Source organism: Paramacrobiotus metropolitanus, unplaced genomic scaffold, assembly GCF_019649055.1.
Source record: "Paramacrobiotus metropolitanus isolate TYO unplaced genomic scaffold, Prichtersi_v1.0 Parri_scaffold0000028, whole genome shotgun sequence".
NCBI classification, from domain to species: domain Eukaryota; kingdom Metazoa; phylum Tardigrada; class Eutardigrada; order Parachela; family Macrobiotidae; genus Paramacrobiotus; species Paramacrobiotus metropolitanus.
In genome coordinates this window covers 580,965-607,933 of record NW_026570248.1, presented here as the reverse complement: position 1 = coordinate 607,933, position 26,969 = coordinate 580,965, and the positions used below count along the sequence as shown (strand labels likewise).

At 41.6% G+C, this 26,969-nt stretch overlaps 4 protein-coding genes across 7 annotated transcripts; 2 read left to right on the top strand and 2 right to left on the bottom strand.

Annotated features, from left to right (window-relative positions):
- Positions 1-735: 735 nt before the first annotated feature.
- Positions 736-5,882, bottom strand: LOC129588087 (endosome/lysosome-associated apoptosis and autophagy regulator family member 2-like). Its single transcript, XM_055482136.1, is given in 5 exon segments — positions 736-1,801; positions 1,803-2,473; positions 2,809-4,106; positions 4,616-4,742; positions 4,820-5,882. Coding segments are annotated over 5 exon segments (3,042 nt in total). The 5' UTR covers positions 4,916-5,882; the 3' UTR covers positions 736-951.
- Positions 5,883-7,315: 1,433 nt separating this feature from the next.
- LOC129588182 (cysteine-rich secretory protein 3-like) lies at positions 7,316-8,926 on the top strand. Its single transcript, XM_055482310.1, has 5 exons — positions 7,316-7,505; positions 7,766-7,914; positions 8,044-8,129; positions 8,533-8,621; positions 8,740-8,926. Exons 1-5 carry the CDS (start codon positions 7,403-7,405, stop codon positions 8,880-8,882), a joined length of 570 nt encoding a protein of 189 aa, XP_055338285.1. The 5' UTR covers positions 7,316-7,402; the 3' UTR covers positions 8,883-8,926.
- A 1,004-nt stretch (positions 8,927-9,930) lies between these two features.
- LOC129588112 (SPRY domain-containing SOCS box protein 3-like) lies at positions 9,931-11,510 on the top strand. Its single transcript, XM_055482189.1, has 2 exons — positions 9,931-10,298; positions 10,388-11,510. Exons 1-2 carry the CDS (start codon positions 10,212-10,214, stop codon positions 11,141-11,143), a joined length of 843 nt encoding a protein of 280 aa, XP_055338164.1. The 5' UTR covers positions 9,931-10,211; the 3' UTR covers positions 11,144-11,510.
- Positions 11,511-13,119: 1,609 nt separating this feature from the next.
- Positions 13,120-26,582, bottom strand: LOC129588065 (SLIT-ROBO Rho GTPase-activating protein 1-like). 4 transcript variants are annotated; one of them, XM_055482096.1, is made up of 16 exons: positions 26,049-26,582; positions 25,657-25,946; positions 20,614-20,797; positions 20,086-20,251; positions 19,698-19,919; positions 18,996-19,124; positions 18,667-18,888; positions 17,793-17,894; positions 17,457-17,696; positions 17,169-17,396; positions 16,070-16,208; positions 15,864-15,998; positions 15,687-15,792; positions 15,322-15,620; positions 14,772-14,961; positions 13,120-14,441 (listed from the first exon to the last, which is right to left on the bottom strand). In XM_055482096.1, the coding sequence occupies exons 2-16, from the start codon at positions 25,709-25,711 to the stop codon at positions 13,385-13,387; spliced, it is 3,474 nt and encodes a 1,157-aa protein (XP_055338071.1). In that variant the 5' UTR covers positions 25,712-25,946; positions 26,049-26,582; the 3' UTR covers positions 13,120-13,384. The 4 variants fall into 4 exon arrangements, with proteins under 4 accessions (XP_055338071.1, XP_055338070.1, XP_055338072.1 ...); XM_055482095.1 differs by having other exon boundaries at positions 25,657-26,582; XM_055482097.1 differs by lacking the exons at positions 25,657-25,946; positions 26,049-26,582 and adding an exon at positions 23,220-23,908.
- Between the last annotated feature and the right edge of the window lie 387 nt (positions 26,583-26,969).

The window sequence follows — 26,969 nt, the reverse complement described above, 5'->3', positions numbered from 1 at the left end:
CGTTATAGACTTTTCGCCATTGTAAAGCAGGTGTACTTTAACATCGTCAGCGATGTGCCATTATTTACCATTTTTACCTTGCTGAGCAGTAAAAGGTGCCGAAGCACATATGTACTCGTACGCGTGCTCACAATCAGGTAAGTCGAATAATATAAAATTAATCTTTACAAGCCAAATGTAAGCAGTCAAACGCGACCCATGTTGTTTTTTGCCGCAAGCAGTGCGCTGCATTCGTCAACGCAGTATTATCATTACTATTATGACTGTCTTTACGTTTTCTTCTCCGCTAGCTAGGAGTATGCAGTGTGCACCGTGGGTTTGTTATGACCTAAAATACGAAAGAATCCAATACGTCAAATAACTCGTGTATGTCCGGTACCACTATTAAATTAAGAAAACAATAACATCACTTATTCTTAAGCCGATTTAAGCGTTGACTCAATCTACTCATTATGCGTAAAAAGTGGGTTTGGGAAAACGGGAATGGTTGAAAACGATGGCCGGGTACGTGTTTTCCCAACCATTACTTGACACAGAGAGAATTGAGCTGCACAATGGTGTGATGCGATCCTCTCGGGCCGGGGTATTCATCGAAAAAATAAAAAAATTGAAACCGAAATTTGAATGAAAAAGCTTCTTTATTAATGATGTAATATACATTATTGTGCATGTTTTCTGCTAGAAAGCTTATATATCGAAACATGCTAAAAAACGTTTAGCAAAAGTCACTTGTTTGGATCTAGAAAATCCGGAAAGCACCGATCTGTGGTTTAGTTATAGCAATGTTTATTTTCTGTGATACAAAACATCATGCATCATCAATGTCTATAAAAAAACGAAACTACAAAGGTTACGCATAAAACTAAATTTGGGATCAATATCAGTGCCGAGATATACATTCGTGGATAGCCATATTTCCGTTCTACCGCCATTTTCAATCTGCACATTATATTATTCCGTTAACAGCTGATTTTCTTCTCGTGATCCTTCGGAGATTCCCGATAACTTACGCAGATCCTTCTTCTTAATTACAGCTTTCTTGACCTTAGTGTAAACCGTTTCCGATGGGGTGCGGAACTCCACATCGTATCCTTGGTCCGAAACCTCTCCTTCCTGACCTTCTCCATTTTCACCATCTAGTTCATGCTCATCTACACAGCTTTCCGGCAGCTGCAAATGCACAACCCCGGAGGCATCCTGTACTAATTTCATGTATCGGTACTGATAGTTTCGTGCGCTCCTGTAGAGAAGCACAACAATAATCACGAGCACGATGCCCACAAAGGTCAGTACGATGAGAGTAATTTGGACAGACAGCGGGACGGAAGCGCAATCAATTTTCTTAGTTAAACTCGCCGACGAATTGGTTTCCAGGCAGTAAGGAACAGCATGATAGTACAGATTCTGCCGTCCGGAAGAACACTCACCGCGCACGATGGTGTAGTCCTTGGGTCCGCAAAGTGGACAAGCATAGGGCGTTAGAAAAAGAAAGTGATAATTGCACCCGTCGCAAGTTCCATCCGGACAAGCGCTAGGAACATGGATTTCCAGAGACGTGACATTTTTGCTGCATCGCAAGGTGATGATCGTGCTCCGCCCGGCTGGGCAAGATGCGCTCGTGGAAGCCAGTGAACGGCAAAAATAATGGAAATCTGGAGCATCGTTGGTTGAGAATTCGGCTGTTATATGGTCAAAATGGTTTTCCGCTGTTATGGATTCATATTGCAGTTTTTCGCTGATCCCGATAAGTTCTTGACCAGTGACGAAGGACTGGACTGAGGTGGTGCTGTTTGATCCATCCGGTGGGCAGCAGAATAGTCGATCGGCAAATTAATCCGGAAAAGGAATTTCGCGAATTGGAAACTCCGACCTTGTAAACGGTGTTAGAGCACGTCGCTGTTTCACTAGCACAGAAGCTGATATTGTACTGATGATAGTACGTTTCACCGGTCGCTTGGAAGAAATGTTTTGTTGTTTTCGTACGATATCCTTGTAAAGATGTCGCGTCGTAGTGTTTTTTCCCACTTCGCAGGGTGGATTTGCAATTAGCCACGCATTTCCCATTGGAAGCGACAAGATTTTCTCCACACGGCACGCATGTTCCGGTCTGGGAGGATACCACATGATTCGGGGGACAGGACTCGCATTTTTGAGTAACTGTATTAAAATGCTGGTCCGTTGGGCAACGCATACACTTCCCGCTGTTTTTGTCGTTGCAAGGTTTGCAGCTCACAGCGCCGCCATCGAGGGTGTTGGTTAAGCGAATGGAAAAAATTCGCACCATGTCTTTTCCGTATTTACGCGTGCTTCCATCGCCGGTAAAAATTCCCTGGGAAATTTGTTTTACGAAGATCCAGGACAGTGCTACGCTGGCATTACGTTTGATGGCAAAGTCAAACGTCTGCCGCCGCTGCGATCCAGACCATGAGCTGACTCGTCCTACGGTTTCCGTGTCTTCCAATACGAAATCTAACTGCAATGGAAAAAATAAGCATATCTACAGTACAGTACTTCGTACCTATCTCGTAGTAATTGCAAGCATACAGCAGTATTGTACCGTGCTTAAATGAAAAATAAAAATAATTAGGTATTTGTATGAAAAGAACGGTGAAGTAATTAACGGAGCTGGAGCCAAACGAGAAATAAATACAAAATAATAAATAATAATAATAATAAATAAGTACAGAAATAAATACAAAAATTCTAATTTTCCAGTGTTGTCTAGTCAGTGCCAGCGTCCAAGCATGCATGTATGCCAGCTCAAGCAACAAAAACGAAAGCCAGAAGGTAACAAACGATTTGTTTTACCTGACAGGTCGGGCTGATACAAACTATCTCAAATTCAAAGGACAATTTGGAGAAGACGCCGTCGGCATCGGAATCTCTGAACCCAGCGGAAACAAGCTGGAGCACCAACAACGCATCATCCTCGTGTCCATAACCAGTAATGACACTGTCGTTATTCAGTTGCCAACCCGCCTCGTTGGCGCACCCCATCGGCGTCGGGCTCCAGCACAGCGACGCCACGCCGAATGGAAAATAATTCCACTCAGACAAATCGTAGAAATACGCCGGCACCCACTCGGTAGCGGGGCAGTTTTGACATATGCCGCGCTCGTCAACAAATTGACTGTCCTCGCAGGCATCGCAAAAGGTCGCGTTATGCCTTACCATACCTTTAGGACACCTGGGACAAAGAATTTTCTCCGGAGGAGGTAATTGTGCCCCGCCCTCGTCTTGACAGATTTTCGGTTCAGTCCAGGCGTAAGAAACACGAGTATAACCATCCGCTTGGCATTCCTGCAGCACTTTACGGTAATCATCTGCAGTGCAGCGGGAACGGTCAAAACACTGTGAAAATCCCGGTAAAGCGTACTGATGTCTCGGACAGTCCAGGCAGTGGACACTGCCTTTTAGTGACCAGGAATTTTGTGGGCACTCCACGCACTTCGATGAGCCTGTTGTACTGAATGTCCCGGCCGGACATGGCGTACAGACGGCACTGTACTTCACCCCCGCCACGACAACACTACGGATCCGTATCGGTTTGTAGCTGGAGTCTTGCGATCCCGAGGCGATACTGATCGCTGTCCACACCAAATTCTGTTTACCTTTCTGCAGAGCTATTTTGCTTGATGACCATAAAGTGCGATATGTCTGTTCTGGGAAGGTTTTTATGCTCTGCGTCTCCTTTAGTCGGCCGGTTGCCGTTTTGCATTCCGACCGTATCGTGGAAAACATGAACATTAAACTCGATTCGGGATACTGGTATTCGAATTCCACGAACCCATCCTGAATTAAATCCACTTCCAGTAGTAGTTTGGCAATGCAGCCCTCGCCTTCCTCCAGGGCAATGTAATCTCCCCGTGGAGTCCATGTTTGCTTGGTGCACGCGCTGTGCAAGCTGTTATCTGTGCCGCTAGTGTCGAATAAATGAGTTAGCTTGTTTGTTTGCATCAGCGGAGCCGACTGCGTTGAAAACCCACGCGGAAAGCTAGTCCAGTCGGCAAACTTTTGCGCATTTCCAACAGAGAACGTTCCACCGGGACACTGGGTGCAGTTTAATGCCTCCAGATTGTAAAAGTATCCAGGCTCGCAGGTGATATCTGAAATGTTAGCGTTAGAGAAAATACTGACATCAAGCATCGTTCCACCTGCAATTCTAGGTTTATATTCAGTTTCACTTCCTTATAATTGTATACGATGTATAAGCCGATATGGCATTCTTGTTCGTCACCTTTGGTTACGTTTCGGGCAGCCAACACCAATATGTTTTTTGTAAGCAGTTAACAGCTTTATTTTTGCTCGATGAATCCTTGCTGCTATAAAAATGTCTGCAGACGAAGACAATTCTGTATGTAATTTATATATGTTATAGTCACAAACTCACAAGCAACGGTGTAATTTGCAAGCAACGGTGTAATTTTCAGTCACCTTGTTTCCGGTCGGGTAATTGATTACTACTATGAACAGAAGTATGGATTGTTTTCGCAAATCAAGAAAAGAGGAAAAGGCATAGTTATGAGATTTGATATTACAGCCACTCCGACTTTATACGGAGTAGCTGCAAAAATCGATAACATATGTTTCTAAAGCGCTGATGATAGTCGCTTACCACACGTTGGTATCCGTAACGGCGTACTCGGCTCCGGCGTGCAACGGAAAGACTCGTTGAAAGGCACTACTACGCGCCACACGCCGTTGTCTTCATCGCATTGTGTCAGCGCAAATCTGGCAGCTTCCTGTATGAAAGCAAAGGGAGACTACTATTGGTTCATCCAATATAAAAACACATTTTAAGCAGAATTCCCGTTCTTACCTTGCTGCACGTTGGAAGAAGACTGCAGTACAGATACTGCATGTAATATAATGCGGTCAAAAGAAACGCATATGATGAAACGGTACGAGTGACCATTTTCTTCAAATATTTAGTTGGAACTTCTCAACTTTGTCAGATAAATCAAATAACGGAAAACCATGATTATGTTGTACATACTTCAGCAGGACTCCTAGAGTTAATTCCCATTAGAAACACACTCAAACGTTACTTCCTGTCCCGACTATTAAAGAATTTACCATTAAAACTACGGACTATGTTGAAAAAGCGTAGCTCGGCTGCATTTAGGTTTTTAGCAACAGATGGAAAACTGACGTTTCATATTGTGGAGAGCGATCCCGATGTACGTGGATAAGGCGACCCGGATCAATGCAGTACCGTTGGAGTGGGAGATTAGTCCCCGTATTACGCACAACCTGCGTCCCGAAGCTGCAGTCACGCTTCCGCTAACCCAGAAAGGGGAGTCTGCTAGGCACAAGCGCATAAGCGGTCGGTGTATACGAAAGTTTGTATAAATTATGAAAGAATGATATCCACCTTATTGCACAATAATACACTTCAATAACGCATTATAAAAATCAATACCTAGGTACAGTTGTATTGGGCAGCTGATCCATGAAATTCTTTACGGATACCTTTTTGACAGGAATACCGGAAAGTATTTTGTAAATGTATTCTACTGTAGCAAGTTGCTATCGGTTTCTGAAAACATGAACGCAGTAACGCGAAAGCACGGTTTATGAAGAGAAAATGAAAAGTACAGGGATATATAAATATGTATCCCAAAAGTCTATGGAAAAATCTAGCCGAATTTTTCAGCGGCTAGTGACATTACCGTAATCACAAATGTTTCATCAAGATACCACTGCTTAACTCTTGTTTGACATTAAGCCCATAAGAGCTGCGATCCAATGCCTATTCATAAAAATTTCTGGAACACCTAGAGTAGGTCTTGGCCAAGTCAACGCGTATGATATGCGCAGTTTTGTATAATGCGACCAAAGCAAATATTTTTTACATACCTACAAGTACAATGGTAAGCACAAAAACGTGTCCAGCTAATTCTGTTAAATTGTTAACTATACTTTGAAGTAATGATACTACAGTAAGAGTATTTTACTGCGCTTGATCTCTATCGACCGAAGCGAAGCGAAGGTCCTCTATGTTCAAGAAAACCGGACTTTTGTCGATCACGTCAGTCACGCCTTCATATTTTAAATAAAATTCTTAAGAGGGAAATAATGTTAAAAACTATATTTAATATCTAATAATAACACCAAAAATGATAAATGGGAAATTTTAGAAAAAATCTTATTTAATTTTGTTTCCCGCTTCGCTTCGGTCTTTCAGTGCTAGCCAAGTTGTACGTAGCTACAATTTAAACAAGATTTGAAATTTTTAAGGTTTGTCATGTCACCATCATTTACGATATTACACGATGTTGCTCAAAATCAATTCGGTTTTAGTCAACGGGTTTGCCGCTGACATTAGCGGCGAAAGAGGTGCTGGATATCCAGGAATCAGTCTGAATGGTTTTCAAATTTGTTTTAGTCTGTCAGTGACGTGCACCGCCGGCACTTAAGGTTACAATTAGAAGGAAGTGTTGGCAAATTCCCGACACTGCACTGCACTCCGGTCTATGCAGATCGCGTTCGGCTGAACCTTCCGATGGTACAAATGGAGTATCGTACGGAGAGCTGTGTTTGTCCTTCCAGGTAGACTACATTCATAAATCCCAGAGAACACGGCTACGTCAGAATATAGTGCAGTCTGGGGCTATGACCCTGGATGAATTATGCTGAAATGACAACATTACATCAAGACCTGCCGCGCAGATTATTTGCCCAATGAACAAAATATTGCGACTATATATGAAGTACAAATAAAATTTGTACTGCACTGTACCACCGTTAGCTAGAGTCAATGTGCAGAGGTGCTGTACATTATTTTTAGGGAAATTGAATAGGGAAGTTCTACTGAATTGCATTTTAGACGAATTATAAATAGTTTTTTCCTCGCTAACATATGTACTATATATTGGACAAAATTATAGCGGCATTGCGGCATACGGAAATTGATAATCCCTTCCGTTTGCCCTTGCATTCTTGCTGATTTGTTTTCTCATGGACCCTATATTAGGCGCATAATTTGTATCGCAATTAATAGCATAAATACAGTTTTACCATAAATAACCTTTAATTATATAACTTGCAAAGTGCAAGTACCAAACGTGCGCCCAACATGCCGGCTTTGGCACACAACCACAATTTCTTCCACCTGTTGCTTAAATCGCTTGTCCTGCTTGGTAAGCTTTAAAAATGATTTTATACGAAAGGTAATTATTTTGTTGGATAACGTAATTTAAAATCTTCCTAGCTGCGGTTAACAACTTTAATTTTAGGGATCTGTTTCGGTTTGCATGTACGAACTGCGAGAGGCATTTCGTATTCACGAACTTACTTGACTGACAGATCCTTGACGCCGGCATACAACACGAACCTGGCCGCTTATATCACTCAGAAGCATAATGAAGTACGTGCTCGGGTTTCTCCTCCGGCTGCCGATATGCTGAAAATGCGCTGGAGCTCCAGTGCCGCTCAGAAGGCACAGGACTGGGCAGACCAGTGTCGCGGAGGTCACAACAGCGCTTCGGAACGAAGAACTACGCGTAAGTGCGATAAGTTGACAAAAAAAGTTGTTCGTGTTGTTTTCATATGCCAGAAATCTATAGATATCTCTGGTAACACACCAAAGATATCCACGGAAACTAAATTCAAACGTTGAATAATTAACACTAGCGTTATTGAACGATAATGGTAACCAGGAAACATATTTTTGTCGCAAGAAAATTTCATAGGTTGCTGTATAACTTCTACTCATAATTGCCAGCGTTTGATAGCACTAATTGTGAATGCATATTGCATGCAGAATTCGGATGCGGACAAAATTTATTGCGCACATTTAACGGACCGTTCTCGTGGAACGATGTTTTGCAAATATGGTCTACCGATGAGGCGCGATTTTTTCGTTATGGACATTCGGGAAACAATCCCAGTGTGGTCGGACACTATGTTCAGGTATTCGGCCTTTGTCTAGTTTGGGCATTTGCTAAGGTAATTTATTTACTATCACACAATTTCGCAACAATTGCGGCTTCTGGCGTGCTGGTCGGAAATATGTTTTAATAGACATAGTTGTATTGTTAGATGATCTGGGCTGGAACTTTCCAAGTGGGTTGTGGATACCGGAATTGTGGATCGTGGCAGCTGTATGTCTGCCATTATTGCCCCTCGTAAGTGCTCCTGTGCATTTATGTATCCATCCACATTCAGTTAATACTAATTAGAATTTTTAAATTTCAAACATAGTGATTATATACCACATACAATTAGATCACTAATTAACCAAATCATCATCGTGCAGCTGACCTTTCTTCGATCGGGTTAGCGGAATTGTTATGTTACATGAAACTGCGATCGAATAAATTATAAAGTACTTATTCTCGTATTATCAGTATACAAGTACATACTCAATGGGGCAACGGTAGACAATTGTAAGCGTTGAAACTCAACTCAAAACATAGAATATTCTACGAGTAAACTGGAACCGCCTATGACTGTCTTGTACTTATTTTGTTACATTATTCTGGCAAACTAACTAAAATAGAAAAGGATCGTGATCTTCTTTTGCAGAAGCGCATCCAATTACCACGACGCGCTTCGGCCTTATAAAGCCGGAACCGCATGCAGTGCTTGTCCTGGACAGTGCCACCACAATCTTTGTGGTAAGTGCGGAAGACTGGAGGTTGTTTTTAAGACATTTACAGTGCTCAATAATGCTTAAGCTGTAGACTGCAGTAGAAACGTTCGTTCTGGGATGTTCTAAATTTGTTTTTATTGCAGTAAATAGTTGTCCTTACGAAAACCGTTACTCCAACTGCGAATATATGGCTAGATATCGCGGATTATGCCAACATCCAACCCTGGCAAGCGGATGTAAAGCCTCATGCCATTGTGGCAGCCGTAACCTCCTCTATACCCCGTAAATGCACTGGAACATAGTTTCAGTTCGGATTCGTGATCGAATCAGCAGTCGTTATATTTTAGGAGTTTTAGCTGCAACTTTAACAAAGATTTTAAGTACTGTACTGATTTCTTCCATGTCGAAATGCATTTAGGAGCAATGCTTCTTAATCTTCCTTTTAAATCGCCCGAAAAGTGCATTTAATTTATAATGTTATAATAATGGAGTTTATTATGAAACGTTCCAAGCTGTTTTATAACTGGGGGTATTATACGTCCAGTACTGTTATCGACTGACTTGTTTTGTTTGTTTTGTGTTTGTGGGTTAGCGGTATACCTGTGAGTATTTTCGTCTTCTGTTTGGTTACTTAATTTAAGTAAGCCACGCGGTTAGATACCGGAGACTGATTGTTGCCAGTACTTAATTTAAAGCATGAAAAGCGCTATTTCATAACAAAAAATCATGAAAAAACTACTACGGGCAGTTTAAATTTAATCGCTGCTATAAGCAAGCTCAAAGCAATCACTGCCTTATATTTTCTCACTATACCAATAAGCAATACTTCTCCAATCATTTCAGAAAAGCTAGGCACAGAATTAAATTTGAGCGTAAAGTTGCAGCCGAATTCGGCGCGCGACAATGGAACATTTACACAAATTTTCTTCGCTGCTGCTACGTTGATCTGATTACTAAACTGATAAACTTTAAATTTATCAAGAGCGCGTGCAAATCTACGAACACCTGGTGTTTTGACCTACAATTTTTATGCCCATCCGTTGTATGTATTCATCTGCATTTTCCATGCCGCTCACGAATGAATGCTATACCGTCGTTTTCTCTTCTCTGTCGAAATTAATAGGATGGCGGTGTCATATTCAAAACTCAACCGCCACGCGCCGTCTGGCTATAATTTCAAGGGCGCATATGCCGGGATACAGCGGCACACACCGTACGCGTCCATACATTTAAAATGGATGCTGATCTACATGAACGTATTAATATTCACCATTTAACGGCTGGCGCGTGCCCTTCCGATCACACGTCATGCAGATTCAATACATGCTGCACGCACTTCTATGACATTAGAATTTGCGCCATCCGACTGTACAGTGTACAGCACGGACATCTGAGTACAGTACAGCCGTAATCCCGCCTCGCAACGTCCCAGTTCGATTTTTCCGTTCATTGGAAAGTGCGCACACAATGAATTGATTATTGCCAATCATACGTCTGCCCTTTCCAATATCGATCGTAAGAACATGCACATTTGCGCTCATGTTGTACTCGTACGCAATCGATCGGCAATTTTTCCTGCTTCCTCATCAAAGTGTCCCGGTGCACATCTGCTTTGATGGCAGTTCAAAGATTTACCTACTATATCGTCCGACAGGATACGATCATGGACGATGTCGATGACGATATCTCCGATCCACATCTGGTATGGTGACAAAAATCTAAATATTTATACTATAGCAACATTATTCGTACTGTAACAGTACAGTATTTATTTCGGAGGTTGATTTTTAGATCTGCGCCAGTGACACGCTGGAGAAGGTTCCGCTAGAGATCTCGCATATTCCATCCAAGTGTCCTTTACGCAATGCCTCTCCTGACTGCTGGCAGTGGCATCCTCCACGATCCGCTCAGGACGTCCTGCTGTGTGACGATCGGACCGTGATCTTTCATCCGTCGTGGAGTAACAGCACCCAAGCGGTCCGTGGCACACGGCAGCTCAACGGTCAGTTGTGCTACTGGGAAGTGGTCTTCGGCAGCCGCGTATTCGGGACGGCCATGATGGTCGGCATCGGGACGGCCGATGCGCGCACCTCCTCCACCGTGTTTGAGCCCTTATTAGGCAATGATGGCGAGAGTTGGGGACTGTGCCATAAGGGATTCATCCACCATCAGAAGCAGCAGCGGCGCTACTGTGATCCTTTTGAAGAGAACACGCCAACGGTGATCGGCGTGCTGTGCAATGGAATGGACGGAACGGTGACCTTTTATAAAGATGGTCACTCTCTCGGCGTGGCGTTTCAGGGTGTGAATGAATGCAAAAAAGAACTGTATCCCATGGCGAGCTCCACGGCCGCCAAGACGGTGATGCATGTGCGGAATATGCGACGCTGCTTCGGCGGACTGCAGGATCGATGTCGTGATGTCATTTTGCGCAGTGTCAATGAGCCGGCGGATGTGATGCGCTTGCCCTTGCCCTACCATCTACGGGCCTTCGTGTTCCAGCATGCGTGGAAGACGGTAAATAAATCCTGTTTTGTGATGGAATGAAACCTCAAGAAATCAGTTCATCTTTAATCGTGGAAAAAACTGTATATGTACTTTTCACATTCCTTATCTAGCGTGGTTCCAGCCTTTATAACATTTAAATTTTTTCTTTTGTGGTACAATTTTGTTGTACCTCCATTTGCGTCAATATCAAGATATTTTGTAATTCCTGCATGATATTCTCTATGGGATGAGTGGGATCTAGTCAATTTGGTTCCAAAAGGTTGTTATGTTGTCTCTAACTGATACAAATGTAAACCGCACCTTTGCGTGATACATTGCTTTTGTTGAAAGTATTGTTGCTTGGTCTCCGTTTGTGATGTGAGTGTTTACTTATTTATTGTGCCCAAATTCATTAAAATTACTGTTGGCCAAAATACTCTGCGTCATGTATGCATGTAAATCTGTACATATGCATTATTGCGAAGCCTGAACAAGGTTAAAATGCATAGTTGTAGCGCGCCGTTTTTAAAGTTGTGCCAAATTAGACATATCGTGGCAAACGAAACAAACAACATTTTAATGGGTTTAGCACTGTTAAAACTTGAACACAGAACATATTAACTTTCTGAAATCTAGAGTAGAGTAATTAATGTATCTTAGCAACCATGGTTTCAAGCGCCACAAGTAACGACGATCCAAGATTTAACCCCTCCTCCATTCATTTCGGCTCATGTTTTAAAACTTTGAATATCAAAATAATTTGCTATACAGAAGGCCCTATAGCCTACAGCATCACATGGAAGCAACTACCCATACTTAGTTTGTAACTCTGCATTGCACCGCACGAGAAAGGTCAGTCACCTCATCAGCTGGAGCGATGATACACTTAATTACGCAGTCCTCCTTTGTTTTACTTGTAAATGTCTGAATTTACCTTTATGAAGCATGTGTAATTGCGGCTATTGTCACGAAGCAGACAGACAGACAATCTTCCCTTCCAGTGGCTGCAAATGTTGTTCAGTCTAAAATATGGCTGGGTAATTCAAGCCTGGTGGTTGAAAAATGACCAGCTTGCGTCTGCAAGTCTGATTATTGTTGCTCAATGGCTTCGACAGAACATCTGCTCGCTTTACGATTATAATTCTCATCATACAAATTTGCCCCTGTATTTCACTCACCATCAGAGTTAGTTCACAAAATGTTTGTTTGGCCACGGCGGAATTAAAAATGTTGTGGCCGTACCTACACTGCCCGTTTTTAGGCTTTATATAGTATATCTATATGACTATATAAATATCTATATTAAAAGTACATGCCGAATTACAGAGATCGCTCATTCCGATCGGCAGTTGTACCTATAAATAAAATTCCTTTTTGCTGGCTGACAGAATCAGTAGAGCTACTTTGTATACTTCTATAGAAATTTCACGATGACGCAAGAACATTCTTTACCACTACTACAAACAGTTTAATTACGGGTACGACTTAGGAGTATACATTTTATCTATATAATAACTTTTATATATTATGCAATACGTATGTACAATACAACTGTAGAAGTACATTGGCTCGCTGTATAGTGTATAGTACAACTGTACATGCTTAATTATTCGTAAAGTTCTGTGTGTAATTATCTATTAGTAGAACTTGTAAGAACATACAACACATATCAAATTTTTATACGGTAAATTCGGTGTTTTCCGTTTCAGTTTAAACACACAGAGTACAGTACAGATATACGTAACATGAAACGGTCTGATTTCTACGAGTGCAGTTTCAAAACCCACATTTTGTCCAAACTGAACATGGGTAACTAAACAATACTGCCATAAGTACACAGAAAACGTTAGTCGTTATACGAGCACAAAATTAAATGGCATAACTGCGACTCAACGCCACAACAGATTCCGTTCTTTACCAGCATTGGCCACTTATTCATATCACTGCCAAAATTTTTTGTTCCAGAGTTCCTAACGTTCATGAAGCAGAGCGCAGGACTGACTAGATTGCCAATTTGCCATACAAAAAAAGCCATCTTCAGTAAGTAAATTTTATTCATTTCAAGGGCAAGGATATCAAACAGTCTTTAAAAACTGAAACCAATCAAACAAAGAATTACACAATATCACCAACCGAAACATGAACATCATTCAGCATTGCTTGAAACAGAAATACTTAGACATATAAAATACCGTAATCAATTCACACAAATTTTTATGCAAGAGCACTGTAAATACTGGCAAAAAACGGAAAATATACACTAAAATATACACAAAATATTATCGCATTACAAACAACGTTTTAGCAGCTGGTGGGCTTCGATACAGCAAACTTTGACCCACTCAGATCGCCACCCTTTTTCCCGGAGCCCGGCTTTTGCGCAACCGTCGGTTTGCTTTTGAATTGAGGTTTGGGAGCCACTGTGGGTCTTATCACATCCGCCCCAGTCAGCCGGGGCGATGCCACAGCTTTCAAACTCTCTAGAAGCTCATCAATAGACGCCGATGGATCCGAATAGGTTTTCTCGTGTCTGGGCGTGATAGGAGCGCGTTCCTCGTACGAATGCAAGGAAAAATTATTCAAGCTCGGACTTCCAGGTGCCTTTGCTGACTTGATCTCTTCTACAGCGATTCCCAGCTTCGTTTCGCCTTTTTTCATAGTCCCTTGATTCGATCGCGCAAACCGTTCAGCAGCCGTCGTATCGGGACTGTTGTCCGATGTGCAACCCGTCAAATACGACGGGCTGGAAGACTTGATAGGCAGATTCATCACGAGATCAGGTGTACCCACATTATCTCCACAGGATTTCTCGCGTCTCAACGTTATGGGCTCATACAAAGAAACGACCATGCCCGCTTCCAACTTCCGGTTCGCTGAATGGGGCGACGATGAATCGCCGCCAAAATAATAGCGGGGTACATCTTTGGGTATGGGCGAGGTCAACGGACGCGGCGAGCGGGGTGACGGGGGGATAGGAGTAGTTTGCACGGGATAAGCCGCATCGGCGCTCAGGTGGCGACAATACTCGATGTTCTTCCGGCGCCTTTCTTCCAGGGTTTCCCGGGGAGTTTTCTCCGTGATCACCAGCTGCTCGGACAAATTTTTGCTTACTGTTGAACCATCGGCGTCGCGATTCGACTTGACGCTATCATTAGTCGGGGGTTCATGGTTGAGCTTTACTGGGCTACTACGCGGGGAAAGGTCCAGGGTAGAAAGACTGTAACCGGTTGTTGCATCCTCACCGGAAGTGGTTGTGCTACCACTACTAGCACTACTGCTCTCCAAGGAACCGGTTAGCGATGAATGCAGGCCGGTTTTGCCGTTCGTTAAACCATTCTTGACCGATGATCCCGAAATCCTATAAGAAATAACCATTTTATAAACCTAAACAGATCGTATTTCCGCATCTTAATGGAACGCTATGATGAATTTTTCAGTGACGTGCGACCATATCGAAATTGAATAAGATTTGATAGAGTGAATAAGTAACTCTAACCGTATAAACAATAAGTGAATCAGAGCCCAGAATCCTTATCATTTTGTAAGTCAAGTATCAATTTCACCACGCACCAAGAACATTTTCAACTCAATCAACCAAAATTCATGTAATCGAATTTAATTCGCAACAGTAACTTAATTTTCCTATTTCGCTCATAGTAATTTTCCGGAGGCCGTTCTCATACTGGACCTGCGTTTGATTTCGATGTACTTGTCCGGAATTAGACCTTCAGCCATAGTGCCGGTAAGCAGTCTGGCTCTCCACCATTCAGGATTTATCTGGTGCAACAGCAACAACAGATCACCTTTGCGAACAGTCAGCTCCGACAGTGTTCGGGCAGAAAAATCGAAAACAGCAGTCGCTTCATAATGTTCACCCTCTACAAACACAAAAATTTACCGTTAAACCGTAAGCAGAAAAAAGCACTGCACAATCGTAAACATGGCGACAGCACAGAATCTGATTCGGCGCATAAGATCTTTACTAGTACAGTATAAGGTCAGTTATGTGTACTACTTCAAACAACTATCCTTTAGACTGTGCAGCCGCACATTTTTTAAAGTGACTCTGACACCTTAACACAATAAAAAGGCCTAATTTATGCAGTATGCAATGCAATTTATTTATGCAATTTATGCCGTCTCTGCGAACACCAGTCGTTGTGTTAGTTTTCGGTTAACGACAAATGCATTTATTACTCATAAATTAATCAAATCGATCGGCAATGATAGTAGCTTACCATCCTCGCTGGTATCGGGCATGATTTGTTCAGTTTCGTCATCGGACAAATTTTCTGAGCTTCCCAGAGCATCATGCTCGGTAATCTCGCCAACATCCACGTCATACTTTTCATAAACCACACCAAAATTTTGCGGAAAAATATCCTCTTGGTAGAGAAAGATATTCTTGATCAGCACATTGACACGCTGCTGATATTGTACTTGATCGCGCGATTCCGGAATGGGCAGCAGCGTTGGACCGAAACAGATGGCCAGATTGAAGCGATCCATCATATTTTCATCGCTATAGTCCGACAGGCTAACAAAATGGGAACAATAAATTACAGGCAATTTTATTGATGCTTACATAAGATCAATTTCTTACTGGTTTAAAAAGGCTATCAAATATCTCATCACAATAAAGACGGATCGCGGCAAGCTCATTAACAATTCGCGAATCTGCTTCACAAACTCCTCCTTCGCTTCCAATTCTGCAAAGTCAGGCGTTTTCGTAACCACCGCTTTGATGACATTTTTAAGTAATTTAAAACCAAGCACGTACTGCTGATCTCCATAAGCTGATCAAACATGTACAGCGGAAATAACGGCTCGCGAAGTTCTCTCAAATACAGCTTAAAGACACCGGCAATGGAGTTAATATCACTTCCGTCACAAACGTCGGCTAATGGATCCTCGCCTATGAAAAAAGCCAGAAAAAACATTTACCCATCCAAATCCCTCATTGACAATTGGACTCTCTGGCAGTACCTCGCTCGAATGCATCACGGAAATTGTTAATTTCAACTTGTGACCCAGATACCCTAAAGATGCCTTGATGGTGCAATCCATATTGACGGATGACGCGGATACAGCTGCGAATGATCACAGGGATCTCTTGTCCGGTGGCCTACAGTAAAAGCGAAAATGACATACGAAATTAGTTCAAATTATTTCCAACTGGTCAGAAATCAAAAAATAAACTGACTCAAAACTTTTATGGATTACATTCCCTAGAGGTTTTTTCTCTATATGACGCGCTTCCATTCACCGGAAACCGAACCAGGTCGACCAGAACGTAAAGCGGTTTGGTGTAAAAATTTGCGATATTCACCCTTCCATGAGAAATCAGAGATTATTACACAACACTCATCTCATTCATAGTTCCGAATTTCTGTTCTACAGCTTCGTAAAAATACTGCACTTGTAGTATTATGCAAATTTAACATAGCTGATGGCATCTACTTTTCTGCTAAATACAGATTAGTACACGAACATTAAACTGATTAAAGTGTATAGAATTGCCTTCAAATTATTAAAATCTGCGTGCTGTCTACATGTCTCGATAATACCAAATACAATAAGAAATTTCTGCCAAATTGTAAAAACCGGTAACCAGCAAGTTTTAACTCTCATTTTGACAGTGTAGCAATGAATGTACTGTACAGTTCAACAGAAAATGTATTAATCATTTAATTTAATAAAACAAGAAACCTATCCGTGCGAAGTCCATGCAGGCTGCCAGTAAACGAAGTGTAACCAAACTCGTCAAGCAATAAGCTAAACATGCCCGCCAGCGGCTCCCACACCGATTAATTCTCTTTTCAGGTAATCATGATCGCTCTCGTTTCAATCTTACCGATTAAACGTCTATCCATACTCGTATACGAAGTTACGAACACAAAGGCTGATGATGCAACCAGAAGAAATATCCTACCTAGTCTACCTACGATCATGCCCTTCTTGATTCTTCATTTTTACACGCACTTATCCATTACTCTGTATATATATCTGCACTTATATTCAGATTTGAACACTTTATCATAGGCAACATTTAAATTTTTAAAAATAATTGTAGCCATAATTATACCTCAATGTACTCTTCCAAACTACCGCCAAATAATTTTGGTCGCTGGCTGGCCGAGCCTAGTTGAGCAATGCGCCGACGTCGGGGTTTGGGCGGCAAAGTCGAGTGTCGGGCCACCAATGCCCCCGTTTTCCCATTAAGAATGTCATTTCCTAGCGCATTCTGCAGCAGTTTCTGCTTGGCTTGCAGGCGTGTTATGAGGTTGCTATTGAGCATGAATTCTTGAAATTTCTGAAACATTTCAACAAATTAGTTCCCTGACCAATGAAAAAAAAGCTGCAGACAACGCACCGACAGATAAAACTGTTCAGTTTCCGCTTTATCTGCTTTCTTTTTGATCACAGCCGTTTCCGGCAGCTTGGCAATCGGTGTGCCCGGCGCTGGACTGCCGTTGCTCACTGATTCATACAGTCGCCGCTCATCGCTGAACGATGCCGGACCATTAGCCGCGTAGACGGCTTCCACATCACAATCGACCAGATCAATCATGCCAATCAATGTCCGCTCAGCAGTATCCAGAGTTTTCCAGATCTAAACCAGATACGCAAGGGAAGACAACTGTCAACATAACGCTACACTCTTACGCGAGCGATGGTAACAAACGATAGAGTTTATATGGAACATTACCTCCTCGTTCTCTGTCCTCAGACCAGTAATGCGCTGTGTCAGCTGCATGAAACGCTGGATAAGCTCATCCTGTATGAGGGGATCGTTGGTTACTTCGCGAATCTGAAATAACAATTAGGTCATTTTCAATTCCCCCGGTGCCATCCCATTCGATGGCAACGCGCAAGATAATAGCATTTCATTGTTGAAATTTTCAGCCGGCCTCGCTAAAACACCACTTGTGGTCACAATCGTTAAATAAATCGCTTTTTTAAAAATAAGTCAGCTGTTGTCGAAAGCTTGTTGGCCTCGACACAAGTGACAAAAGCAAAAATTAATAACTTTTATGGCATACAAAGACTGTTTGTGATCTATCTGTAAACCTCACAAATCTGCACCTACATTGCACAATATCTAAAACAACACTTTATATGAAAATGTTATTCTTGAATAAAAGTACCACTAGTTTTGATCACATAGAAGAATTGACAAAAAACTAATTACAGATATTTTTAATTAGATCAGTAACGCAACGTTGCCTTCGCTTCCTCTACAGTCCGCAGACAAAGACAACCCTGGTCCACTAAATTAGCCGCGATACAGCTACAAAGCCAAATGACAGATATCACGACGCAACTGAGCGTGCTCTTCAAATATTTTCTTAACTTTCTTAACTGCGCATTACGTAAGCGCAGGGCAATTTTTCCGATGCGGCCAATCTGTTGAACGGCATACGGAAATGAAAACTGACAGGTTTACAGAGTGATCTGACAATCGGGCTGTAAAAGCGTTTTATTCCGCTCCAAATGACCCGATTTAGCCGCTAACCGGCTATGGCGCATGAACGGCAACTGCACCCTGTCAAAGAGAGACTGATCTTAATTCAAAGACGCACCTCATCACCAATTTGTGAATGGAAATCAAACTTCCTTGGCAGCATAAAGACGGTGTGATTGTTCTCAATAAACTTCTGTTTATCCGCACGGGAATCAAAGTTATCAATGCAGTGTTTGATTTCCAGTTCATATTGCTTATTACGCATCTCCATCTGCTCCGTAGCCTGCTGATGAATCTTTAAGGCACTGGCTACCGATCGATGCAGTCCGAAATCCATGCACTACAACGCAAAAGTATGGACCCGATGGCTAACTGAATTTAATTCAACAAGCCGACCACAAACAGCACAAGCGCTCGTTGATCCTTATCGTTTTCGGAATGACTTACATCCATCAGTTCAGGCAGATCTTCAGCAAAATATTTGTGCAATGCCGCATTGGCTGAGTTCAGGCTCAAAAGATACTCGTTGCGTGCTTTCAAAAGTTTGGCCTTTGCCTCTTCAAACTTGGTCTGCTTCTGAAAAACAGGAAACAAAATACACTGTAACATGACATTTTCTTTTTCTGTGTTAACACAGCTGCCTTTCGCAGACTTATCGAAAAATCCGATGCAAAATATCGATTTAAACAAGTAAATGTGTAATAACTGAAAGGCAAACCGATTAAACCAACCAACGAAACAGAACGTTATTTCCTTCACACAATCAGATTGAACAACAGAGAAGACTTTGGGGATACCAACAAAAAATGCAGTTAAAAATACCCGTTATGTACCTGAATTTTGAAATGCTAAACAAATTATTAAGAAAAATTTTTTCCCTGTTTTTCCCATCCGGGTAAAACTTTTCAACTGAATATATGTGTGTGAATAGAACTTTTAATTAACCGAAGTTTTGGGAAGCCTGTTCAAACGCTTTATACGAATATGGAATATATGGAATACATACTGACGAAATTCCGCGGATCGAATTGCCCATTAAGAACGTCAATTTATCTAGTCGCGGTGGTTACTACTGGTTAGTCGTTAAGTGCCACTTATTCATCATATCGTCAACATCAAAGCGGAACAATTCCCATCGCCTGTACATACTTTAGCGGTTTCTTTGGTCCACACTTTCAGCTTGCGATTTCGTGATTGCTTTTCTTCCGGTATAGAATTTTTAATCTTCAACCGCTGCTCCTCAGCAATCCGATACTTTGTTTCAGTTTGTCGGCAGTCGTTCAAGCATAAAAAGTATGTCTTCAATGCTGTATGCAGTTCATTATGGACTTTAAATAGCTCTTCGTGACTTTCCACTCCAATTTCTCGACACTGTAAAGTACACAAAAATTTGCGTAAAAATTTCACTCTTTTGTAACCAACTGGCCTACAACAGCAAAGTAAACGTTTATCCAGTGCCGCCACAATCACTGCTGCTTCGCTTATCCATATCAACAACAACCCACTTGGCGCACGCGTTACTTGTATTGAAACTTACGCGGCGGTAGATTCTGGTTAGATCGTCGCTCGTTTGCAGTAGCCGGTTGGATAGATTGTTGGCGTATAGTTCGCCAAGAACAGCATGATCACGGCTCTGCTTCCGCGTAACTTGGATAAGGGTCTGATATAACGAAAACACCGAACACTGCGACCAACACTCGCGCCTAAAAACGACAACTTGTTTTAACCGGCGAAATATTTCAAAGCAGCCTTTCTTAAGAAAGTCTGCCATATTTTCCATAACAACTATACCATATTATTATTTCAGACAGAAGTTTTTAACTGAAATGCTTTCCGTCAGCAACAGAAACGAAATATAATCCACAATGCCGTTCTTAAGCGAAATTATTATCATCGTCTTGAATTCTGAAAATACGATTAAATTCATACACCAATAACGCGATCCTGAAAGTGGCTCTTCAGAAAACAGATTTTGGTTTCATTAAGGACGTTTTTCAATCAAAGAAAATATTAAACAAACTTTAACCGCACAAAAACACATTTCCCGCCAGTCGCAGCAGGATACCTTTGTTTTTCCGCCTTTTGCTTCTGCAACAGGTTCTTGGCCAGACGGTCCAGGTTCTTGGCATATTCGCTCTCCACGTCGGCCTTTCTCTTGAAGAAGTCCTGCAGCTCGCCCACAATGGACGCCTGCTGTTCGATTCGCTGATCCAAACATTTCAGCTGATCAATCAACTGAACCCTGATGTCTGCAACAGCAAAGGAGGCTATTCATTACGTCATCCGAAAACCACCAGATTCGCCATTGTGCACGCCATTCTCACGCGAACTTGCGTTCAACACACTCCATGTTTACGGTCTTCGAATATGACTTTTGTAACGACAATCAAGTGCAAACCAATTACTCTGTGTCAACGAGACGGGAGGAAAATATCAAGTTCGGAAACGTGCACAAGAGCCATCATCACGGGTGTACCAACGAACCTGTGCCATACGATAACGATACGTTATTTCCCATGCTGGCGCAATTGAGACACTGGACGAACACATTACAGAACGTGCTAACAGTCAGTCAAACAAACCATCATTATTGTAGCTACATGAAATTTCTGCACTAGAAAAAACTGCAGAAAAAATATATGTGGATAAAAATGGGGTCGTACTTTACAGACGACGATAATAATAATATTGCGAAACAGCGGCCAGATGTAATAAATTGCAGATCATAGATGACTGGTTGCCGACGGCCAAGTTCATCACTGATCAGCTTGATCGCTCAATGGTCAACCGAGCAGCGTAGTGTGTGGTATCTCTGTGTGCGCTTCTGTACCTGCTACCGCATCGTGAACTTTACGTAGTTTTTTATCAATAGCGGTATACGAAGTATGTATGCATTCAGCTATTCAAGCCATATGTTGACCACTGCTTGTTATCGTTATAGATTTCACAGATTTATGCAAAAGATAAGTTAGATAACATATATTTATTGCTGCATGCCAGCCAGTAGGCAGTAGTATACGCACAATTATAGACATTATAAATTTTGTTCACCACAAGAAAACCAGCGCAACAGTGCTGAGCCGCTTGGCTAGCCGAAAGTTTTGGAAGTTAAATCACGAATTCACAATGGAAAATGAAGTCCATCTGAACTTATAACCAATCATTATAATCCAGAGGCTCAATTTTTACAGCCTAATTTATTTGCAGTCAAAGGCATTGGGGCTTAACAAAAGATCTTTGAGAAGTCGTTAATCAACAACAAAAGCGTCAGGCCTGCGAGGCGATATATTCATCAAATATTCAATTGAGTCAGGGTTGTGGCGATTGGCGAAGTCTCCATGAGAGGCTATCCGTATTATGTTTATGCCCTCGCCTACCGGCACAATCTTGCTCAATCCCTTTGCATGCCCTTCTTATCGATTGTTACGCCCGAAAGTGCAATTGCTCATATAGCAATAAAATATTTTCGTATTGCAAAGATTGTTCAAAAACTGGCGATAGTATTCAGAAGTAAAGCTAGCATTTTATGATTGCACATAACGGTGTCTATAATGTACCCATTTACCTTGTGCAGTGATCGCGAATCTATTATATGTTATTAAATGTTGCAGAGCTGCAACATAATATTGTTCTCTTTTTAGTACAAACTTTTTAACTACCGCTTTAATAAATAAATACCGAAGGATTGTTTGTAGTTGTAACAAATATTTGTTCCGTGTTTCCAGCACCCTCTGGTACCATCTTTGCATCAACCATTTTTTGGATCGTGCCAAACGCATTTTTAGGCTTCGTCATGCCACCATCAGACTTAAGCTGTGAACCCACCACTTCCTTTGAAATTGTGCACATTGCGTCTTGGCTAATTATTTGCAAAAATATGAGAACGATAATTTTGTCTCCTGTGTATGCTCCTGAAGTGGTAATAACTAGAGGAGGCAACGTTAACGATAAACTGAAGACAGTCGAAATTAACACGTCAGGAGGCTGTGTGGATTATATGCCAATTACCGGGACCTCGGCGCAAAGCTTTTCTCTTATTACGTCTTTTGCCTTAAGTAGTATCATTTTGAGTTTATTGTAGTTTAAAATAGAGCAAGCTTAATTTTAAACGATAGCTGATCCAGGTGAATAGTAATTGATTCTTGATTAGCACCACCATTACCATCACCAAGCATTCATTTTGCCCTGCACATAGGAAGGCCGCTGTCTGTCGGCAAATAGGTGCACACTGCACAGTGGCACGCAAACAGGTGAGGAAACCAAAAGCGACAACTATATCTTTACTCTGTAAGCGCTCAATGGGCTGAAATAAAGAATTCTGCATCTTACAACCTAAAAACGCGCCTAATGCAGATATGTACACATGCAAAAGATTTCGCGTCATAAAAAATTTGTATTGGCAGTGACTGCGAATAAACTTTTATCGGCAGACATAGTAATGCAAAGTTAATACTTTTGAATGAGCAAATGAAATAGGTACATTTAAAGCCTAACGCTTCAGTTTTCCAAACACCGATGGAGCTAACAATGCTACAAAAAACAGTTCCGCGGTGCAAACCAAAGAATGTAAATTACAGGTATACGCTACGGCACAACAGAGCATCTCAGTCTGCGAGATAATTTTCAATTATTTACACAATTAACCCGTGCATCTGCACTTGAGCAATTTACCCCATGATTTCGCAGGATTGGAAGGTCCGAGACACATAAACACTTCCTTCATGGTAAAGAGATCCTTATTGCCAATGTAATTACACACAAAACCAATGTAGATATATGACCCACAGCTGTTCTCTCAGATAATATAAACGAAATTCCCGTCTCACGGCTAACCCGCCGGAACTTCCGAAGCCGGCTCCCGACCAGCCGTCCCAGCTATGAGCGTTTAATGCGACTGCATCATCATGATCAACTGGCAACCCGATGACGCCAGAGCTCATTACCGTGTCCACGCATTGCCGCTAACTAACGATAACTAATAAGCTTCGTTATTCCAGAAACACTCCTTGCACTGTAAGATGAAAACTGTGCATAAACCAGGAAGTTCCCATAATTCATCGGCCGTGCCTATGTATGTACGGGAACAGCAGATCATCCATGCAACGGAAATATTTCCAGTTATGAAGTGCAACGCTGCCCGCGCCAGCACATACAAACTGCTTCAACATTCGTTTGCAGATTAAATGTTTTATGTGGAGCGGGTGTTGAAGCGAATCATTGTGAAAGATGCAATCGGACCATTTCAAATGAATTTTGTAACGACATCACTGCACAGTCAGTTAAAGTGGCATATACCACAGCAAACTGTGTGTGTGTGCATGCCGCTACATGATCTCCAATTCAAGACCGGACAAGCAAATCCGCAGTGGCCGTGGAACGCCTACAAGGGTATAAGCGTAGTCTAATAACCTTACAGTCGACTATATGCTGCACTCGTAAGGTTTGCCATGAGGCCCAGTAAAACACACATGCTTAACATTATCGGGTCATTTCGGCAAACAAATCGATCCCAGACAAGACGGGGCAGAAGTGGCCGGGCTCATCTGCGCGGGGGGACGCATATCCTGGCAAAGTAACCATGGAATGCAGCCCTTAACTAGCCAGATGCAGTATGTATTCGCCATATTCGCCTCACGTTCCAGATTAAAGTTTTTTATACTGTTGAACAAATAAATGTTTTGCCGATATAAGCAGAAAAATAAAGTAGCCGCTATCGGCTCACGCTTGGTTTTACTGTCCACACGACGTAGAAGCTTAAGTTTTTTTACGGCCATGCAATCATACATGGTTATACAAAGAAGTATGTTGTACATACATTCTTGTACATTTTGGTCAGAAGTGAGATAACCTAACAATGGTTTCTAAAAACTCTTATTGTAATTTGTATTGTATCCTCAAAAAGTTAGGTTTGTAGACGATTTGTATAAGTAGTGAGAACAACGTAAATGTAAACGATAAATAAGGTAAATTTGTTAAATCCTGTTTAACACAGACTTTTTGCGACATTAATTTCGCGCTGCAGTGTTTAATTTGGGCAAGCATTGAACTAGCTCCAAATTCCCAATGGCCAATGCTTTTTGAGGTTCACAAATTCTCACTGACAACAAGATATGTTAACCGTTCCTCTCACAACTTTTACTGATCATCCAGCGCTTTATTTCTTTACTCATAGACCGATGCGTCATTGCACAACTTCATGATATAATTTGTAATTATTACTAACAGATTCAGACTTGTCACACCAATATCGATTTGCAATATCTTTCTCCCGATCGTGCCTCCTTCTTCAACTAGGGCCCGTGACTTTTCAGATGACTTATCATGCACAAAGCAATTCCAATATGCTTTTTGTTTTGTGCCAACCCGTGTGAGTAAGCGATTGTGCGCATCAATGATTTTTTTTTAAAATTAGAACTCAGATAAATTTTATTGATCTTTATTTCGTCTGTGAAAAATGTGCGCACTCTTTTACGCGATTATATTTTCGTCAAATACGTATATTTTACGAAATTGTTGTAGATGGCCGGATTGTGCTTAAGTCCAACAATCTCAAAGTTCTTAATTAATACCGCTTTTAAAACTTGATATAAGACGATATAAGACCGCAGTTAACTTTGTACTTACCTGTTACCACTTCATTTCAGTGGTCGCTATGTTAAAAGGGACGTAAAAAGCATCGCAACTGACCACATGCAAACAGCGTGGTCAGAAGCACTTGTTAAACACAAACTGTATTGCACTTCGAAATTATAGATATAGTTCATCAGGTTCACACACTCAAAATTTTGGATTTGTAAAATAATTAAAGTTAGCAATAAGTGCAGCCTCCGACCATGGCGCATATACTGTAATAACTATGGTCATTATTATAAGTAACATCGTTCTTCGATCATAATTCGCAATCGAAGCAGTCGAAAACGATCGGTTGGAGCTTCTAATGATAATTATATATAACTAGCGTATACAGAAATACCTTTTGCTGCAGACGGTGATTCCGATAAAAATAATTAATTTTGACCTAACGATAAATCTGACAGGTTCGAAGCAGCGCCTGCATGCTTAAGAAACAACAGAAACACTGGGTCTCCTTGAACTTGAATTACTGTACCTTTAACTTGTCCTTCAAAAACCGTCAAGGTTTCTTTATCCTTTTTTTGCGACATCGGGATATTTACAAGTCCAAAAGCAATAAATAATATTAATAAAACTTCCTTTCGTAAAGTTGGATATAATGAATCAGGGGATTCGTAGTTTCTCCTTAACGGCCAGTGCCGTTAAAATCCATGGTTTTATTAAAAAGATTGAATATTCCGCTCGGTGATGATCAGCAACGGACGTCCAGTGCGTTGTGTGATTGTGCGTGGTGTCTACTCGCTATCGTTCTACTCTAGTTGGACACTGCAATGACAAATGGCGCTGAAACGCGAAGATAAGAATTTTTGCAGTTTGACCATTTGTAATTAGACCGCATCGCTTTCGCCAGCTGTACTCTAGTTGGACAAGTTATCAGAGTATCGATGATGCGGCTGTGTTTGGGAGTCGCCAGCTGAGTAGAGTATGCCCAATGGAACGGTTGAGACACAACAAAAACTTCGTCATGTAATGATCAGGTAAATATAGCGACTATCAGAATCAACGGCCGAATAGCGTCGTAGACGACCACCGGAAATAGCGGATCACGGGTAAAGCATATGCATAAAGATATTATTGACGGTGACTTTGAGGATGTCAGAAATGTTCGATCATACGGTGCGGCAATTGAATAACGTCCGAAAGTGCAACCAAAATATACTCGCCGCTCACATAAACAGCAATGTTGCCAAAAGTATGACGATCTAAGCAAGTATTAAGTTCCCGCTTACGCTGATATATTATCATATGTATTCTAGTGGAACGTATCAGTTTGACAAAACTGCTGTTAGCTGAGTGTAAAATGATGTGATTACTATTAGCGGCGATCAGATTAGCATAAAACCAAGCGACGATTTTAGACGACGAATTCAATCACATCGAGCACGTAGTGCATGTCGTGCAGAATGTGGTGTATTCTTGCCCGTATTGTTGAGACGAGGCATGTGTTGACGTTTGGTAAACAACCAAACTGGAATCGTAAACTTGCGGCCAGCATATTTTTATGATGATACGCACAGGTTATCACCGCAATACGTTGTAGCGAATTGCGGATGCATAGAGCATGCATGCGTGATGGCGAAGAAAACAGGCGGAATATTCTGATCATGAAGATCAACATAAACAAATATATGCGCAAGTTTACGCTCAAGTCATAAAGCTGATTTAAGCGTTTCCGGAGAGCGGCACCGTGGCTAATGGTCTTTTACTAGAAGCTTAAAGTTGTAACGTTTTAATCTTCAGTGATTCAATCTAAGGGTTTCCTTGTTAAAGATATTGCATTAGACCGTT